At 41.9% G+C, this 19,612-nt stretch overlaps 3 protein-coding genes across 3 annotated transcripts; all 3 read right to left on the reverse strand.

The window, feature by feature from the left end:
- Positions 1 to 4,694: 4,694 nt before the first annotated feature.
- On the reverse strand, positions 4,695 to 5,729 carry LOC111836139 (trace amine-associated receptor 13c-like). Its single transcript, XM_023797154.2, has one exon. It carries the CDS (start codon positions 5,727 to 5,729, stop codon positions 4,695 to 4,697), a length of 1,035 nt encoding a protein of 344 aa, XP_023652922.2.
- A 2,428-nt stretch (positions 5,730 to 8,157) lies between these two features.
- On the reverse strand, positions 8,158 to 9,186 carry LOC111843038 (trace amine-associated receptor 13c-like). Its single transcript, XM_023810249.2, has one exon. The coding sequence runs from the start codon at positions 9,184 to 9,186 to the stop codon at positions 8,158 to 8,160; it is 1,029 nt and encodes a 342-aa protein (XP_023666017.2).
- Positions 9,187 to 11,857: 2,671 nt separating this feature from the next.
- LOC140581056 (trace amine-associated receptor 13c-like) lies at positions 11,858 to 12,892 on the reverse strand. Its single transcript, XM_072702812.1, has one exon. The coding sequence runs from the start codon at positions 12,890 to 12,892 to the stop codon at positions 11,858 to 11,860; it is 1,035 nt and encodes a 344-aa protein (XP_072558913.1).
- Positions 12,893 to 19,612: the final 6,720 nt, after the last annotated feature.

Below are 19,612 nucleotides of genomic sequence, written 5' to 3' on the forward strand. Positions count from 1 at the left end.
CAGCCAGAGAGAGGGTGAGAACGTTAGCTGGACTGTGGAGTTGTCTGAAGACACAGAGCGAGGTGATGACCAGCAGGTTTCCGAACACTGTGACCACTGACAGAAAAATGGAAATAACCGCATTTACTATTAGATATTCGACTTGTATGTTCCCACCGCAGGACGAGTTCTGTGATAGAAAACAATGAGAGATGTGTCCACCAGGCAGACTTTGTTCCATGGAAAACCGGCAAAAATGGATCTACAATCGAGGGGAGGTGCAAAAAAGCAGCTGTCAGTCATCCCTCATTGTCCAAGGAGGATCGGTTCCAGGAACCCCTGCAGATACCAGAAATTCATGGATGCTTTTTACATATAACCTAGGCACATCCTCCCGTGTACTATAAAAATATATAGATTACGTATAATACTTAATATAAAGTAAATGCTAAGTAAATAGTTGTTTTACTGTATTGCTTAGGGAATAGTGACAAGAAAACAAGTCTGTACGTTGAGTACAGATGCAACTATCGTAGTACATACAGAAAATATAAAATCATTCTGTCTCACACACACACACACACACACTGTGTTAACACTCACCAACATCCAAAACTACACTTCACTTCAGTCACGTCGATTCAGCGTAGTGCAATGTGCTCAGCAAATTCAAGTTTTGCTTTTTGCAAGCTTGCTGGAATTATTTTTTCCTGATATTTTCGATTGACGTTTGGTTGAATCTTTGGATATGGAGTGTCGCCTGTATTCACATATATTTTTTTGAGGTCTGAATGTAAGAAAGAGGTCCTTTCACCTCAGCTTTGATAATCAGACACTGCTCCTAGTTATATACCGTGTGCCTGCTTGCCTAGGAGCCACGTGAGGATGTGACTCCGCAGCATTGATATGCTGTGGGACCAAAACCGGAGAGACTCCTCACATGTGTTTATGGGTATCACAGAATCACACAGCCAAGAGGGATGTCACCAGTTAGGAACTGATGTCACTATGCAAAGACACCGTGAGGACCCGGGAGATTAGGAGGTGGGTTTGGCTGGTCCTCACGCTTGGACAGGGCCAGGAATGGGCCTCTGCTCTTTCCCAGTATCGCTTGGTGTGACAGAAAACAAACCATTAATGTCTATTCTGTTTCTTTGTTGCAACTCAGGTTTTATCAGGGGCTTTGCTAGACATAGAGGTCTACTGGGGCAGAGGCCGAGCTGTACTGGGGCAGAGGCCGAGCTGTACTGGGGCAGAGGCCGAGCTGTACTGGGGCAGAGGCTGAGCTGTACTGGGGCAGAGGCTGAGCTGTACTGGGATACAGGACAAGCTGTATTGGGGCAGAGGCCAAGTTGTACTGGGGCAGAGGCCGAGCTGTACTGGGGCACAGGATGAGCTGTACTGGGGCAGAGGCTGAGCTGTACTGGGATACAGGACGAGCTGTACTGGGGCAGAGGCCGAGCTGTACTGGGGCAGAGGCCGAGCTGTACTGGGGCAGAGGCCGAGCTGTACTGGGGCAGAGGCCGAGTTGTACTGGGCCACAGGCCGAGCTGTACTGGGGCAGAGGCCGAGCTGTACTGGGGCAGAGGCCGAGCTGTACTGGGGCAGAGGCTGAGCTGTACTGGGATACAGGACAAGCTGTATTGGGGCAGAGGCCAAGTTGTACTGGGGCAGAGGCCGAGCTGTACTGGGGCACAGGATGAGCTGTACTGGGGCAGAGGCTGAGCAGTACTGGGATACAGGACGAGCTGTACTGGGGCAGAGGCCGAGCTGTACTGGGGCAAAGGCCGAGCTGTACTTTGGCTCTATTTGTGGTGAAAACCACGTTGCTGCATTTTGGAGTAGAAAAACATGCTGAACATGAGATGTTACTGCAGTGCAGCACATAAATACTGCGTAAAAGGGGTCTAGTGACGCCCATGTGTTATACATAAGCTACAGTGTTGCTTTTTATGCAACAATAACCATTATATAACTATGAAACTGATTGGGGCCCAATCCCTTATGTCTATAGTTATTCTGTTTTTATCACGTAGCACAACCAGGTACTGGGTGTAACTTTCCCATCCTTTGGTTTTATTACATGCCGACTCAGAATTCCAGGTTGCTTATAAGGCAGTGCTTATGCTGATTGGCTACCAAAGGACGGGCAGTATACTGTAGCGCTGATGCGATGGCTTCCACGCAGCAGAGTGCATTTGAGCTCTCCCAGCATGCTCCACGCTATTTGTAAATAGCATTTGTCTGATGTCATTGTAAATACCTGTGCTGTGTCCCTAGTTGTCATGTGTCATGTGTCTACTTAGCTGTTTTTGTGCATTATTATTGCCTGCTCTTCACGCATCTATTATGGGCTGGCATGGTGACTATTATGGGCTGGCATGGTGACTATTATGGGCTGGCATGATGAAAGCACAAAGGGACGATCCTTAAAGCTGCTCTCACTTAGCAGGGGGTTTGTTTTATTTTAATATGTATACATATATACACACATATATACACACACACATGTTTGTGGGGACTGTGGGGATTAATTTCTATAGGAAAAACCCTAATTTAACAAAGACAACCTTAACCCCTACCCAACCCTAACCTTAACTGTAAGTAACAAAACAAAACACAAGACTTCTGATATTTTTAATTTTTTGATTGCAGTCACTGATTTTTATAAAATTGAGTTTCCGTACAAATGGTCTCCACCATGTGAAAATAACAGGCTTTTTTATCATATTGTGGGGACATTGAAACCAGACAATATAATATATACATGACCCCCCCCCCCACACACACACACAGAAAACAAAAGGAAGCATGGGGGATCAAACCAGAGCAGGTAAAAACAGAACAGTAACTAACTAGACTACAAGTAAACAGGGAAATAAGGGAAACTAACATTGTACATGCTTAGAGAAACACTGACATGAAGACATACAGGATTCAAGCAGGGAGCATCACAGAAACAAAGAGAGTAAGAACAATCACAATGACTAACTGGGGAACAGAATAAGGGCAGGAACCTAAATACACATGATAGAGGAAAGGGAGACAGAGACAGGTGTGGGTACTTACTAATTACAATAGGAGCAAGGAATCCCGAAGCACAGATGTGGCCAATCAACAGACAAAGGATCAAAGACCAGGGAGACTAGAACAACAAGGGCCACTGAACATCACTAAAAACAAGGAACTAAAACAAGGAACCAACAAATACCCCAAGACAGGATGTACAAAGAACCATAGATGCAAAATAACTAACGTGGCTGAGGCCAGCCTTATACTCATGACAATAGGGGAACTTGATTATAAACCACCTGCTATGCCCATTAAGCCACGAAACAGCCTTAGAAGCAGCCGAACACATGAGGAACTAAAGAAAATGGGATGGCCAGCATCACTAGCTTGCCAAATGGAGAACTAACATATAGAAGAGGACAGAACCTGATACAGTACCCTCCCATCCAATGCATGGACAATGGGCACACAAGAAGGTACTGCCGGGACCACAGACCAGGAACAATACCAATGACCAGGGACATCACAGAGCTATATGTGGGAGGCAAGGAAACCTAGGGACAGGACAGACTGGAGAAAGGCATTCAACAAAAGGTGCACTAGAACAGACATGAGTCTGGTCAATGCAACTAGACTGGGGGAACTGGAGACAGGATGCATAACAGGGTGACATCCAACAGGGACACAACCAGGGAACTTAGATAAAGACCAAGGTTGGTTAAGGGAACCAACAGACTGAGGCATGAACGGGACTTGGTGGGAAGGCAATGGAGCAAATTGAGGTGTAAGGGTTCTTGCAAGTGTGGGGCCAGAACGGACACTATGGGACATTGGAGGGTGGACAGGGAGTGAGAGACGGGAGGCAGGGCAAAGAGGGCCGCAGTAATGGGCTTTACTGGGCTGGGCTGAGCAAGGGCTCCGCAGGAGCTCCTGAGGACGAACAGAGACAGACAGAGACAGATCCGGGTTAACCGGGGCAGTCACATGAGGATGACAAAAAAGCCCTTTGGTGATTTGTAGGGATTCTGACTTTGGGTATTTATTTAGAACTCATCAGGAATGACAACCAATGCAAAAATCATGGCGACACATTTGTGAAAATATGACACTGGTTTGATTTCAGAATTTCTTATCAAGTTAAAAAGTCCTGCCCCCCTGCAGAGACTGTTATGTGTATGAGATGTTTGAACTAATGTTATTAATTGCATTATTTGAAGTGCATTTTACAAGGGGTAGTTTTTTAATCTAAGTATGAAATTCAAAAAATATTTCTGAATAAAATAACTGAATAAAGATGTTGAAATAATTTGAACAGTATTGCGACATTTAAGTATAAATGTATACTTCAAAACATCCAATACTTTCCCAAAAATGATTTAGACAGTCATTCACACGCTCTCGTTCTGGGCAGACCTCTTGTCTCACACTTGCAGCGCTAGATGTTTGAAGCGTTTCCTCGCTTAATTGGCTGTAACTGACAGTGATATAAATCATTAAGTACAATTCAGAGTGCAGGTGTAACTGAAAATTATTGCTAAGCTGCAAGATAACACTCTTTTCACTTTATTATGTAATGTTACCGAAAACAAATTAAAAGAGCTGAAAGAAACAAACAGATATTTCTGCTATTTTTAAACTTGAATGTAAGTACAGTATGTATGTATGTTATATGATACTGAAATATGTGGTGAATTTATGAATAATCAGCTTTCAGAAAAAACATTTGTATCTGAGGAATGTGTTGAAAAAATCTTTAAAGATAGAATGAGCTTCAATGACTTTTGAAACCACGGGTAAAACAGTCCATAGATTATAGGATTTAACGCAGAATTAAAATAACCCAGCCAGACAAACCCTTCATAAAGAACAGGAGGAGTTGCAAAGTCAGTATAGGGGTTGAGTGTGGAATTGACAAACAAAGGCATCCAGCAGAGTATGAAGCCACCTACAACAAAGCCAAGGGTCTTTGCAGCCTTTCGCTCTGAGCTGTGAGTTTTGCTGTTGCCGTGTCCCTGTTTAAAACTTGGCTGTTGCCTCATATCTCCAAGCTGTCTGACATGTTGTCTGGCTACCAGAAATATTTTAACATAAAGGCCAATCATGACCGAACATGGCAGGAAAAATCCAATCAGAGAGTCTAGGGTACTCCACAGCGTATTGAACAGAAAAGTGCAGCTCCCCAAGCAATTTATGGAAGTGATGTATTCATCTAGGCCCATCATATTAGCCTTAGAATAAAGGAGACCGTAGGAGTAAAAAGCAGCTGCAGCCCAGCTCAATGCTACCATCAGCCAAGCCACAGGAATGGTCACTGTGTCATGGTACCGCAGAGGATTGCAAACTGCCTGGTATCGATCAACCGCAATGGAAATCAGGTGAAATATTGACACGGACGTGAGGAACATGTAGAAAGTGGAGTGTAATGAGCAGAAAGAATCTCCAAAGTACCAGCAGCCCTCCACTGATCTGATCATGCTGAAGGGCATCACGACGGCCCCCAGAAGCAGGTCGGCCAGGGCCAGTGACATCACCAGCATGTTGGTCGGTGTGTGCAGCTGCTTGAAGTGCGCGATGGAGATGATGATCACCAGGTTCCCCGTGACGGTCACGGTCATCCCCGACACAAAAAACACGTACAAGGCAAACCTGCCAAATCCAGAGTAGCTACTTTTAACACACGTTCCATTAGCTGCTGGATAGCAGTACTGGTATGTTTCCAGCTCTAGCGAAATGTTCATTTCTCCGCCACAAAGCAACAATGAAATAAAACAGCGTAGAGCTGTTGTCTTATAAGGCACTGCAGTTGGCTGGTGTCCTTTCCAGGGTGTTTCTCTGCCTTGTGCCCTGGGCTTCCTGGGTTGGCTCCAAGCAAACACTGCAACCCTCTACTGGATAAGCAGTTGTGGATGATGATTGGAGAGATGTTTTCTTAAAGGTGATGTGTTTTGCATCCTTTGAACATGCTCAGTGGTTTTCCTTTGGAAAGAACTTTATTTATGTACTTGAACATCCCCTTTGAGACAAGCAAACCTATTACAGCAGGTCACGCAATATGCAGATGGGAATTTTTCTTTCATCTAATTTAAATATATTTGCATATAGTAGGCATGGGGACAAGTGCCTGCCATGATTATCTGTGTGATATACAGCATGACTCAGCATATCGACAAAGGAAGTAAAAGCCAGTTGTTTTCTTTATGAGAGATGATTTTAATTTTTATATCTTAAGTACAGTCTATATTAGGTGTTAGTGTTTAGGACTTAATGTCAATATAAACTGAAAGACTGAACAGAGAGACATGCAAAGTTGACTGATTGCTCAGAGTTTTGTCAAAAGTATTTTGTGCTTCTCCAGCATCTTTCCACAGGTCTGATGGTGACTGTGTTGCCATGGAAACTGGCAGAAATTCTTACCAATGAAGAACATATCATCACTACTTTGTTTTAACGAGACATACTAATCAGAACACAGAACAGTAAAGAAAATCAATTATATTTTAAAGTAAATGTTGGTTATAAAATATTTATTATAAAAGGTAGTATAATATAAAGTCATGTTTTATAAAAAAAAGTAGTAGTTAATGCTGTGTATAGGAATAACATATTGTGAAAAATACTCAGTAGCCAGTAGGGGGAGCTAAATAATCATTCATCCATCTTCCACACTCCTGGTCAGGGTCACTGGGGGCCTGGAGCCTATCCCAGGCAGCGCATGCACAAGGCTGGGGTACAGTCTGGGCGGGATGTGAATTCATTACAGGGCACATACACAGTCATGCACTGCAGGCAATACAGAGATGCCAGTTAGCCGAGTGCAGAGTGCAGCTCACTGGGTTCGGAACCTGAGCCCACGACTGGGAGCAGAGCTGGACAGGCCGTCTGGCATACTGGGTATTTTCCCAATGGCCCAATGGGTATGTGGGCTGGTAAAATTTATCGTGGGGGACCCCAATGTCCGGGGCGGATTTTTAATCCCAGTCCAGCACTGGCTGGCAAAGTAATCACAAGATAAAGTACTTCATTACTACTTAATTTTCTATGTTTTAATGTTTTTCATACCTTTCATAACACCAGGAAGATGGTTAAGGTACATTTCATAGGATCTGACTGGGTAACATTAGAAGTCAGCAAACACTATGGATGTTTTATCTTTCGCTCTATGATTCCCACTGTGACTGTTTAGAGGAAGAAAGACTTAGTGTGTGATTAATGTGCTGAGACGGCCCCACTCCAGTCCTGGGGGGCCTGCTGTATTACCTAAGCGTGATGTAAGCGTGAGAAGCAAAGGGCCCAGTTAGCAGCAAGCTGCCCCCCAATCAAAGGTGTCAATACAGAGATTACACAGAGCGCAGGTGATGCAACAGCCTGACCTCTTGCATGTGCTGAGAGCAGGGAAGGTAGGATCAGGTGCAGAGAGGCAGAAATGGGTGTGGGGAGTTTCTCTGTGTACATCCTTCATGGGGGGTGAGCTATTAGAGAAGCTCGTGGTACTCAAGGTCTGAAGGCCTAGCGAAGGTAAAACAAGAAATCTGACTGTAGTTTTCATTTATAAAGAAACTTCTGAAAAAATAAACTGAGAAAAACAGAGGCCAGATGATGAAGGTGAAGGACTGACAGGGAACCACCACATCCTGGGTGTAACTTTCCCCTCCGTTGATTTTACTGGATGTTGACTAGGAAATTCATGTTTACGCCTATTAGAAATTACACAATCAGCCCATATTTATGGGTTTAGGCCTCATGCCTCACGTCTCCAGTGCTGGGGATTTGCATTGTTTTCTATCTTAAACTAGGGTCTGCAGGAGCACATGCAAGCAAGCATTTCATTGTACACAATACTCGTACTAGTACACATGACAATAAAAAAGAATTGTAACTGAATTGAAATTGTTATGGTTAAGGCAATGACAGTTAGCTATGTAGCAGTGCTGTAATCATTCAGTACAATTTAGAGTGCAACTATAACTGAGAATTATTGATAAGGTGTATAACACAGAATTATATTAACTATTACTGTTTGGTGTGTTTGAAAAATATGATGCTTTTCGCTTTATTATGTAATGTTTCGCAAAACAAATTAAAAGAGCTGAAAGAAAAAAAGAAAAGAAGTCAAACAGTCATTTTAAGGCATTTCAAACATGTGGTGAATTAATGACAAATCAATTTTCAGAAAAAAATCTTTGTATTTGAGGAATATGCTGAAAAAATGTTTAAAGATATAATGAGTTTCAACGACTTTCTAAACCACGGGTAAAACAGTCCATAGATTACAGGATTTAAAGTAGAATTAAAATAGCCGAGCCAGACTAAACCTTCATAAAGAACAGGAGGAGTTGCAAAGTCAATATAGGGATCAAGTAGGGAGCTGAGAAACAAAGGCATCCAGCAGAGTATGAAGGCGCCTACAACAATGCCAAGGGTCTTTGCAGCCTTTCGCTCTGAGCTGTGAGTTGTCCTCTTCCCATTTACCTGTTTAAAACATGGCTGCTGATTCATATCTCCAAGCTGTCTGACATGTTGTCTGGCTACCAAAAATATCTTAGCATAAAGGCCAATAATCACTGAACATGGCAGGAAAAATCCAATCAGAGTGTTTGGGGTGCTCCACTGTGCGTTGAACAGAAGGATGCAGCTCCCCAAGCAATTTATGGAAGCGATGTATTCATCTAGGCCCATCACATTAGCCTTAGAATAAAGGAGACCGTAGGAGTAAGAAGCAGCTGCAGCCCAGCTCAACGCTACCATCAGCCAAGCCACAGGAATGGTCACTGTGTCATGGTACCGCAGAGGATTGCAAACTGCCTGGTATCGATCAACCGCAATGGAAATCAGGTGGAAAATTGAAGCACATGAAAGGAAAATGTCAAAAGTGGAGTGTAATGAGCAGAAAGAATCTCCAAAGTACCAGCAGCCCTCCACTGATCTGATCATGCTGAAGGGCATCACGACGGCCCCCAGAAGCAGGTCAGCCAGGGCCAGTGACATCACCAGCATGTTGGTCGGTGTGTGCAGCTGCTTGAAGTGCGCGATGGAGATGATGACCACCAGGTTCCCCGTGATGGTCACGGTCATCCCCGACACAAAAAACACGTACAAGACAAACCTGGCAAATCCAGAGTAGCTACTTTTAACACACGTTCCATTAGCTGCTGGATAGCAGTACTGGTATGTTTCCAACTCTAGCGAAATGTTCATTTTTCTGCCACAAAGCAACACCAAAATAAAACAGTGTAGAGCTGTTGTCTTATAAGACCCTGCAATTGGCTGACATCCTTTCCAGGGTGTTTCTCTGCCTTGTGCCCTGGGCTTCCTGGGTTCGCTCCAAGCAAACACTGCAACCCTCTACTGGATAAGCAGTTATGGATGATGAATGATGAGACGTTTTCTTAAAGGTGATGTGTTTTGCATCCTTTGAACATGCTCAGTGTTTATCTTTTGGAAAGAACTTTATTTATGTACTTGAACATCCCCTTTGAGACAAGCAAACCTATTACAGCAGGTCACGCAATATGCAGATGGGAATTTTTCTTTCATCTAATATAAATATATTTGCATATAGTAGGCATGGGGACAAGTGCCTGCCATGATTATCTGTGTGATATACAGCATGACTCAGCATATTGACAAAAGAGGTAGAAGCCAGTTGTTTTATTTTATAAATTTGTATATTTTATGTCCAGTTTGTGTTAGGTGATAATGTCTATGTGATTAATGCAATATAAATTCTTAAATTGAACAGGATCATCACTACTTTGTTTTAACGAGACATACCGATCATAACACAGAACAGTAAAGAAAATCAATTACATATCAAATTAAATGTTGGTTAAACAATATTTATTATAAAAGCTAGTCTACTGTAAAGTCATGTACTATTAAAAATAGGCTTAAATAGTATTATATATAGCATAATACTATATAATATAGTATTACTCAGTAGCCAGTAGGGGGTGCTAAATAATCATTCATCTATCTTCCACACTCCTGGTCAGGGTCACTGGGGGCCTGGAGCCTATCACAGGCAGCGCATGCACAAGGCTGGGGTACAGTCTGGGTGGGATGTGAATTCATTACAGGGCACATACACAGTCATGCACTGCAGGCAATACAGAGATGCCAGTTAGCCGAGTGCAGAGTGCAGCTCACTGGGTTCAGAAACTGAGTCCACGACTGGGAGCAGAGCTGGACAGGCCGTCTGGCATACTGGGTATTTTCCCAATGGCCCAATGGGTATGTGGGCTGGCAAAGTTTGTCGTGGGCGACCCCAATGTCCAGGGCAGATTTTTAATCCCAGTCAGGACTGGCTGGCAGAGTAATCAAACCACTGTATGACTGGGGCAATGGTGGCCTAATGGTTAGGGAAAGGCACTTGTAATTGTAAGAATGCTGGTTTGAACCCTTGACCAGCACTGTATCACTGAGGTACTCTGAGCAAGGTACAGCCCCCAAGCACTGCTCCCCAGACACTGAATTAGCTGCTGCTTGTGATGTCACATATGGGTTAGATGCAGAGGACACATTTGTTTTTGTGTGTCAGCAATGGTCTCTAAATTCTGTAATCATACCATCAGAGCCCTGGCTGGGAGAGTAATCATACCAACACAAACCATCTAGCTCATTATGAGATAGCGAACAACATACAGATCAAATAAGGATATTTACATTAGAGTGAAACTCAGTAATTTAGTAGCTTTGTCTTTTTGAGATGGACAAGATTATTTCTTTGGCTTCTTTTCTGATTAAACACAATATTGTAAATAAATATGTGAAATAAACATATATGAGTCTTATTGCTGTTATGTTTTAATGTTTTTCATACCTTTCATAACCGCAGGAAGGTGGCTAGGGTACATTTCATAGGATCTGACTGGGTAACATTAGAAGTCAGCAAACACTATGGATGTTTTATCTTTCGCTCTATGATTCCCACTGTGACTGTTTAGAGGAAGAAAGACTGAGTGTGTGATTAATGTGCTGAGACGGCCCCACTCCAGTCCTGGGGGGCCTGCTGTATTACCTAAGCGTGATGTAAGCGTGAGAAGCAAAGGGCCCAGTTAGCAGCAAGCTGCCCCCCAATCAAAGGTGTCAATACAGAGATTACACAGAGCGCAGGTGATGCAACAGCCTGACCTCTTGCATGTGCTGAGAGCAGGGAAGGTAGGATCAGGTGCAGAGAGGCAGAAATGGGTGTGGGGAGTTTCTCTGTGTACATCCTTCATGGGGGGTGAGCTATTAGAGAAGCTCGTGGTACTCAAGGTCTGAAGGCCTAGCGAAGGTAAAATAAGAAATCTGACTGTAGTTTTCATTTATAAAGAAACTTCTGAAAAAATAAACTGAGAAAAACAGAGGCCAGATGATGAAGGTGAAGGACTGACAGGGAACCACCACATCCTGGGTGTAACTTTCCAACCCTTGGATTTCACTAAATGTTGACTTGGAATTCTCTGTTTACTCCAATCAAAATTAAACAATCCATTAGTCTGCTCTTTTTATGGCTGTAGGCCTCTTGTGTGACGTCTTTAGTGCTGGGGATTTGCTTTGTTTTCTATGTTAATCTATGGTTAGTGTAGTGGCACTTAGCTAAGAGACAGTCTGTGCACTTTAGAGTGCAGGTATAATTGAAAAATATTGCTAAGGTGCATTACACAGAATTCTCTTAACAAATATTTTTCAGAGTGCTGGAAAGATAAGACTCACTTCCCTTTATTGTATAATATTTCAAAAAACAAATTAAAAGTTAAAATGCAAAAAAAAAAAATTTAAAAATCAATCAGCTATTTCTGCTATTTTTAAACAAGACATTTAGTACATCATGTATGTTTTTATGGTAATATGAGACTGAAATATGTGCTGAATCTATGAAAAATCAACTTTCAGAAAAAAGCTTTGTATTTGAGGAATATGCATTAAAAATCTTTAAAGATATAATGAGTTTCAATGACTTTTGAAACCACGGGTAAAACAGTCCGTAGATTATAGGATTTAACGCGGAATTAAAATAGCCCAACCAGAAAAACACTTCATAAAGAACAGGAGGAGTTACAAAGTCAATATAGGGGTCGAGTATAGAGGTGACAAAGTAAGGCATCCAGCAGAGTATGAAGGCACCTACAACAATGCCAAGGGTCTTTGCAGCCTTTCGCTCTGAGCTGTGAGTTTTCCTCTTCCCATTATTTTGTTTAAAACGTGGCTGTTGCCTCATATCTCCAAGATGTCTGACATGTTGTCCGGCTACCAGAAATATTTTAGCATAAAGGCCAATCATTACCGAACATGGCAGGAAAAATACAATCAGAGTGTTTGGGGTGCTCCACTGTGCGTTGAACAGAAGGATGCAGCTCCCCAAGCAATTTATGGAAGTGATGTATCCATCTAGGCCTGTCACACTGCCCTTAGAGTAAACGAGACCACAGGAGTAAGAAGCAGCTGCAGCCCAGCTCAACGCTACCATCAGCCAAGCCACAGGAATGGACACTGTGTCATGGTACCGCAGAGGATTGCAAACTGCCTGGTATCGATCAACTGCAATGGAAACCAGGTGGAATATTGAAGCACATGCGAGGAAATAGTCGAAAGTTGAGTGCAATGAGCAGAAAGAATCTCCAAAGTACCAGCAGCCCTCCACTGATCTGATTATGCTGAAGGGCATCACGACGGCCCCCAGAAGCAGGTCAGCCAGGGCCAGTGACATCACCAGCATGTTAGTCGGTGTGTGCAGCTGCTTGAAGTGCGCGATGGAGATGATGACCACCAGGTTCCCCGTGATGGTCATGGTCATCCCCGACACAAAAAACACGTACAAGGCAATCCTGGCAAATCCAGAGTAGCTACTTTTAACACACGTTTCATTAGCTGCTGGATAGCAGTACTGGTATGTTTTCAGCTCTAGCGAAATGTTCATTTCTCTGCCACAAAGCAACAACAGAATAAAACAGCGTAGAGCTGTTGTCTTATAAGACCCTGCAATTGGCTGACATCCTTTCCAGGGTGTTTCTCTGCCTTGTGCCCTGGGCTTCCTGGGTTGGCTCCAAGCAAACTCTGCAACCTTCTACTGGATAAGCAGTTATGGATGATGAATGATGAGACGTTTTCTTAAAGGTCATGAGTTTTCCATCTCTTGAACATGCTGTGTTTTTCTTTTGGAAAGAACTTTATTTATATACTTGAACATCCCCTTTGAGACAAGCAAACCTATTACAGCAGGTCACGCAATATGCAGATGGGAATTTTTCTTTCATCTAATTTAAATATATTTGCATATAGTAGGCATGGGGACAAGTGCCTGCCATGATTATCTGTGTGATTTACAGCATGACTCAGCATATCGACAAAGGAAGTAGAAGTCAGTTGTTTTCTTTATGAGAGGTGATTTTAATTTTTATATCTTAAGTACAGTCTGTATTAGGTTTTAGTGTTTAGGACTTAATGTCAATATAAACTGAAAGACTGAACAGGAGAGACATGCAAAGTGGACTGATTGCTCAGAGTTTTGTCAAAAGTATTTTGTGTTTCTCCAGCATCTTTCCACAGGTCTGAAGGTGACTGTGTTGCCATGGAAACTGGGAGCTGTATTGATTATGAATATAAAGGTCCTGGTTACCTGAGAATACAGTCACAACACAGGAACATGAAAGAAATTCTTACCATTTGAGAATATATTGGCACTACTCTGTGTTAACAAGATATTTTTGCGTCATAGTAAAGAGAAACGATTATATGTGAAATAAAGTTTTGGTTATGAAATATTTATTATAAAAGGTAGCCTACCATAAAGTCATTTGCTATTAAAATTAGGCTTTGAAGTCAGTACTTAGTGCAGGTGATAGCAGTAATGTATCATAAATAGCGGGTCAAGACAATATAGTATTACTCAGTAGCCAGTAGGGGGAGCTAAATAATCATTCATCTATCTTCCACACTCCTGGTCAGGGTCACTGGGGGCCTGGAGCCTATCCCAGGCAGCGCATGCACAAGGCTGGGGTACAGTCTGGGCGGGATGTGAATTCATTACAGGACACATACACTGTCATGCACTGCAGGCAATACAGAGATGCCAGTTAGCCGAGTGCAGAGTGCAGCTCACTGGGTTTGGAACCTGAGTCCACGACTGTGAGCAGAGCTGGACAGACCGTCTGGCTTACTGGGTATTTTCCTGATTTTTAAGCCCAGTCAACTGTAATCATACTGTCCCCTCAGAAGCCTGGCTTGGAGAATAATCATACCACTGTAATCATACTGTACCATATCATCAGAACCCAGAGAGTAATGATACCGCTGTAATCATACTATATCATCAGAGCCCAGTCTGCGAGAGTAATGATACCACTGTAATCATACCATTTCATCAGAGCCCTGGCTGGGACATTAATCCTGCCATCACTGGGCCTTTGAACAAGGCTGTTAACCCCAATGGCTCCTGGAATACAAACCATTCTGGTGCTTATTATGAGATAGATTAGTTACAACAATTTATATTACTCAGGATATTTATATTAAATGGAACATTATTAATTTAGTAGTTTTGTCTTTTTGAGATGGAGAAATTACTTCTTTTTTGTCTTTTCTTGTTAAACATAGTATTCTTAATAACAATGTGAAATAAAAATGTATGATTCTTATTGCTGTTATATTACCATATTGTATTAATAAGAAGTCAGGTTGTCTGGTTCAGTTTAGCCTGCAACATTTCTGATTTGATGTGTGAAGTCAGCATAAAGCCGTAGCCGTAGAAGCTAAAGATATGCTAAAGTACTTCATTACTACTTCATTTTCTATGTTTTAATGTTTTTCATACCTTTTATAACACCAGGAAGATGGTTAAGGTACATTTCATAGGATCTGACTGGGTAACATTAGAAGTCAGCAAACACTATGGATGTTTTATCTTTCGCTCTATGATTCCCACTGTGACTGTTTAGAGGAAGAAAGACTGAGTGTGTGATTAATGTGCTGAGACGGCCCCACTTCAGTCCTGTGGGGCCTGCTGTATTACGTAAGTGTAGCCTTGTAATACGAGGTCACTAAGTGTAGTTAGAAGACCAGGCTATGCCACCTAAGGCCCCACCCCTTAAGGTGTGTGATTACTGTTACCCTCAGGATTCCCACAAGCACAGCTACATCGCAAAAATGACAGAGACTCGTATCCCAGGAACTGGGCAACGTTTATTAACACAAAACCTTTAAAAGAATATAAATAGCATAAATTCACAGATTATTAAAACATGGCTAAAACCACAGGTCTGAAGCCAGGAAGAGCAGTTACAAAAATAAAAAATTAGAAAAAAAACATTGCTTTTTCTCAAGTGAAATGTATGATTACTTAGTTATATTGGGCACATTCCTAACATATATAGGGTGACCAGATTATCCATGTCAGGGAGGTCACTTTGAGCTACTTCGGGTTTTACAAACTACTTCCAAATTAAAAGGCTCCTGTGCTCGGCTAAAGAGTTCAACTCTTCTTGTGCTTTGACTGGTTTGTTTCCTTGACTGAAAGACTCATCCAGCTGTTTCACATTAACATTAGTGACACATGCATGATTATAGGAGACTGACCAATCAGCACACAGCAAGAACTCAGTGCTCAAGTGAAATCCAGGTCCGTTTAATTGACATGGTAATTTACAATTCCTGTCCTAGCTCAGAGTGTCCTCCCTGACATGGAGTATCTGGTCACTCTAAACATATATCATTTTAAATGCAATGGTCATGTGATTTTTAAAATGTTACCTGTCAGACCTGTGGCCTTGCTTTCTAATGATTGGAGAAGAATTCCTCTTCAAAAACTCAGAGAGCCAATCAGACCTGGAATGTTACTTTCCACAAACACCTCAGCAAAGATCACACCTAGCTCCTTAATTTTTGTGACATATTTTATGTTGTCCATCATTCAGTTGGATCAATTTCATTTGTGACATAAAAACAAGTGCATTTTACAAAAGGTATTTTTTATTAAGTAGTCAGTCCTGCTACAACATGTGATATCATCACATATCTGCTCTAACATGATTGATATATTAGTACCCAAGTCCAATTGGTCTTTGGCAGATGACATATCACCAAAGTGCATCTTGGGTAAAATGGCATTTTTAAGGTATTGTGGACTCTGGATATCTGTTCTGCATTCAACTTGGAGCCTTTTCTTTTTGTTCATTTACTTTTGAAACTGGCAAAATGGTATGTCGTGTGAAAGACTGCAGTAATAAATCCAACGGTTGAAAAATTAACCATGAGACAACTTTTTTAGACTTCCTACCTGGAAAAACGGGCAGCTACAGCAGATGGAGAAGATGCCAAAGAGCAATTGCATGGCTTGGGTTGCAGCCGTGAGACGCAACACCATCACTCTCATCAAAATGTCTCCGTTTGTGTATGTTTGCTCTTGACATTTACATAAAGCAAGATTTTGACATATAGGACAGTGTTGGCATGATGTGTGCAGCGGTCAAATACCTGCTGTCAACTAGCTGCAGCAGATGTAGAGGAAGGTACCAAAGTACGGTACTTCAAGGTGATGGTTCTCCACTGGCATAAAACTGGTACTGGTTCCAAATGACACTGAGCTGTACTGTATTTGAAAATGGCTGTAGTATATTATAGGGCTGGATGACGTGCGATATTAATACCAACATCGCATGTTATGCACATCTGATTATTACATCGCTTGTCAGCTAGATTAAAATCAGGCTTTTTGTTACCTTCAGTTTGGTATGGATATTACATTTAGGTTTTGTTAAAACATTTTTACTCTGTCATAGGAAAAAAAAACCTAGCAAGTTTTGCAATCTTAATGATAAGTCATTTTCCAGATTATCTGGTATAGGCCTACGTTTAAAAATCAGCTTACAGTTTACCTTCTGCATGCGTTCTCTGAGACAATCATAATCATTTTCCTTGTTACTGTTCAAATTACTCCTAGGAGGGTTTTTGAGAAATTTATTTTGAACTCCTATTTTGTTTAATAAATACCTCAATATTTATTGCAACAAAATTACACTGCAATATTTGAATACCGTGCTGTCATAATATATTATACAAAATACTTTATTTCCTGTTATGAGATCCTGATCTGTGACCAGATCGCAATAAGAACATAAGAACATAAGAAATATACAAACGAGAGGAGGCCATTCGGCCCATCGAGCTCGCTTGGGGAGAACTTAACTAATAGCTCAGAGTTGTTAAAATCTTATCTAGCTCTGATTTAAAGGAACCCAAGGATTCAGCTTGCACTACGTTATCAGGAAGACTATTCCATACTCTGACTACACGCTGTGTAAAGAAGTGCTTCCTTAAATCCAGTTTGAAATATTCTCCCGCTAATTTCCACCTATGGCCACGAGTTCTTGTATTTGAACTAATGCTGAAGTAACTATTCGGTTGAACAGCATCCAAACCTGTTAGAATCTTATAGACCTGGATCATGTCCCCCCTCAGTCTCCTTTGCTTGAGGCTGAACAGATTTAGCTCAAATAACCTTTCCTCGTATGACATTCCTCTAAGACCAGGAATCATTCTTGTGGCCCTACGCTGCACCTTTTCTAAGGCCGCTATGTCCTTTTTAAGATATGGTGACCAAACCTGTACACAATATTCTAGGTGAGGTCTCACCAAGGAATTGTATAATCTTAGCATTACCTCCCTTGACTTAAACTCCACACACCTGGAGATATACCCCAACATCCTATTGGCCTTTTTTATTGCTTCCCCGCACTGGCGAGAATGAGACATGGAAGCATCAACATACACACCAAGGTCTTTCTCATAATCAGCTACCTTTATTTCAGTAGGTCCCATAAAATACCTGTACTTTATATTTCTGCTCCCTACATGGAGTACCTTACATTTGTCTATGTTAAATTTCATCTGCCAGGTGTCAGCCCAGTCACTAATTAAATTAAGATCCCGCTGTAGCTGCTGAGCCGCTAGTTCAGTATCTGCTACACCACCCACCTTGGTGTCATCTGCAAATTTCACCAGTTTACTGTATATATTGGTGTCTATATCATTTATGTAAATAAGGAACAAAAGTGGTCCTAAAATTGAACCCTGCGGTACCCCACTATGAACGCAGGCCCACTGTGACATCGAGCCTCTAATAACTACTCGCTGCTTCCTATCCGTTAACCAGTTATCAATCCAAGTCGCTACAGTTCCTAAAATACCTGTCGCTTTGAGTTTAAGTGAGAGCCTCTTGTGGGGAACAACATCAAAAGCCTTTTGGAAATCTAAATAGATGACATCATAGGCCTTCTTATCATCAACTTCCTGAGTAGCTTCCTCAAAAAACTCCAACAGATTTGTTAAACAGGATCTACCTCTCCTAAATCCATGCTGGCTATCCCTCAAAATGTTATTTGAGTCCAGGTAATCTACCATTTTCTCTTTGATTATAGCCTCCATAACTTTACCAGTTATACAAGTTAGACTGATAGATGAAACCTATAGTTTGACAAATTACTTCTATCCCCTTTTTTGAAAATGGGCGTTATGTTGGCATGCTTCCAATCAGAAGGTACCACACCTTCAGATAAGGATTTTTGAAACAGTAATGTTAAGGGTTGGCAAATAATATCCCTCATCTCTTTTAACACTATAGGTAAGATGCCATCAGGGCCCTGTGATTTATTTATTTTGAGCTTAGCTAGGCTTTGCAAAACATCAGCTTCAGTTATATATATATTAGTTATAGACGATGTTGGATTAGTAATAAGAACTGGTAAGTTACTAGTGTCCTCAACAGTGAATACCCGTGCAAAACTATCATTGAACTCATTTACTATGTCAATGTCGTTTTCAATTATAAGACCCTTACTATCCTGCAGATTAGTGATTTCAGCTTTTAGAGCTCTTTTAGAGTTAAAATACTGGAAGAAACTTTTAACGTCATCCTTAGCCTCCAATTAAAGCTTGTGTCACTTCATTTGTCCATGTATCCATTATTATTAGTTTTACGTCTTCAATAATAGGTCAACCGGAAAAAGCACAATACTAACAAGCTGAAAGGAGTCATAATTCCACCTATTGTAGATGGGCCTCACAGCATCGGCCTCTAGCGCCGAGAATCGCCAGGGGGTGTTGGTGTGGGGTGCTGTAAGGCTGGGTTCTGCTACACCAGCTCACCACCTGTACTGCAGCCCCGCCCCTTTCAGTCCCGCCCCTTCCAGCCCCGCCCCTTTGTCGGCGAGCCTTCACCGACTACAACAGCTGCACTTCATTTCTGTCATTCTTAAATTTGCGTCATTCTTCACCCCTGTTTTTCCCCGGGTGCCTGATTATCCTCCTGCCCGATCCCCTGCTCAGCGTCTTCTGATCCCCTTGTCAGTGCAGGTCTATGCCTCAGCTCTCCAGCTTCTGCACATGAGCCTGCCTTACCTTACACTGCAGGGATGGACTCGCTGAGCCCGGCTTCTCCTTTTCGCTACGATCTCTTGTCCCTGATCCCTGTCAGCTTTGTATCTGAATCACAGGTTCCCATTATTTAAACTATTTAAACATCAAATATTGTTATATTTAAATATAAATCTATATTTCAAAACTTTCAATACTTTCCCAAAAAAATGTTTTAAACCATCAATTAGCCCGCTGTTTCTCTGGGTTTAAACCTCACGCCTCATGCCTC

This window comes from Paramormyrops kingsleyae, chromosome 19 (genome assembly GCF_048594095.1).
Source record: "Paramormyrops kingsleyae isolate MSU_618 chromosome 19, PKINGS_0.4, whole genome shotgun sequence".
In the NCBI taxonomy this organism is placed as follows: domain Eukaryota; kingdom Metazoa; phylum Chordata; class Actinopteri; order Osteoglossiformes; family Mormyridae; genus Paramormyrops; species Paramormyrops kingsleyae.

What these genes read in the sequence shown, in the direction of transcription:
- LOC111836139 (XM_023797154.2), bottom strand. Translation starts at nt 5,729, where the DNA reads ATGAACATTTCGCTAGAGCTGGAAACATACCAGTACTGCTATCCAGCA.
- LOC111843038 (XM_023810249.2), bottom strand. Translation starts at nt 9,186, where the DNA reads ATGAACATTTCGCTAGAGTTGGAAACATACCAGTACTGCTATCCAGCA.
- LOC140581056 (XM_072702812.1), bottom strand. Translation starts at nt 12,892, where the DNA reads ATGAACATTTCGCTAGAGCTGAAAACATACCAGTACTGCTATCCAGCA.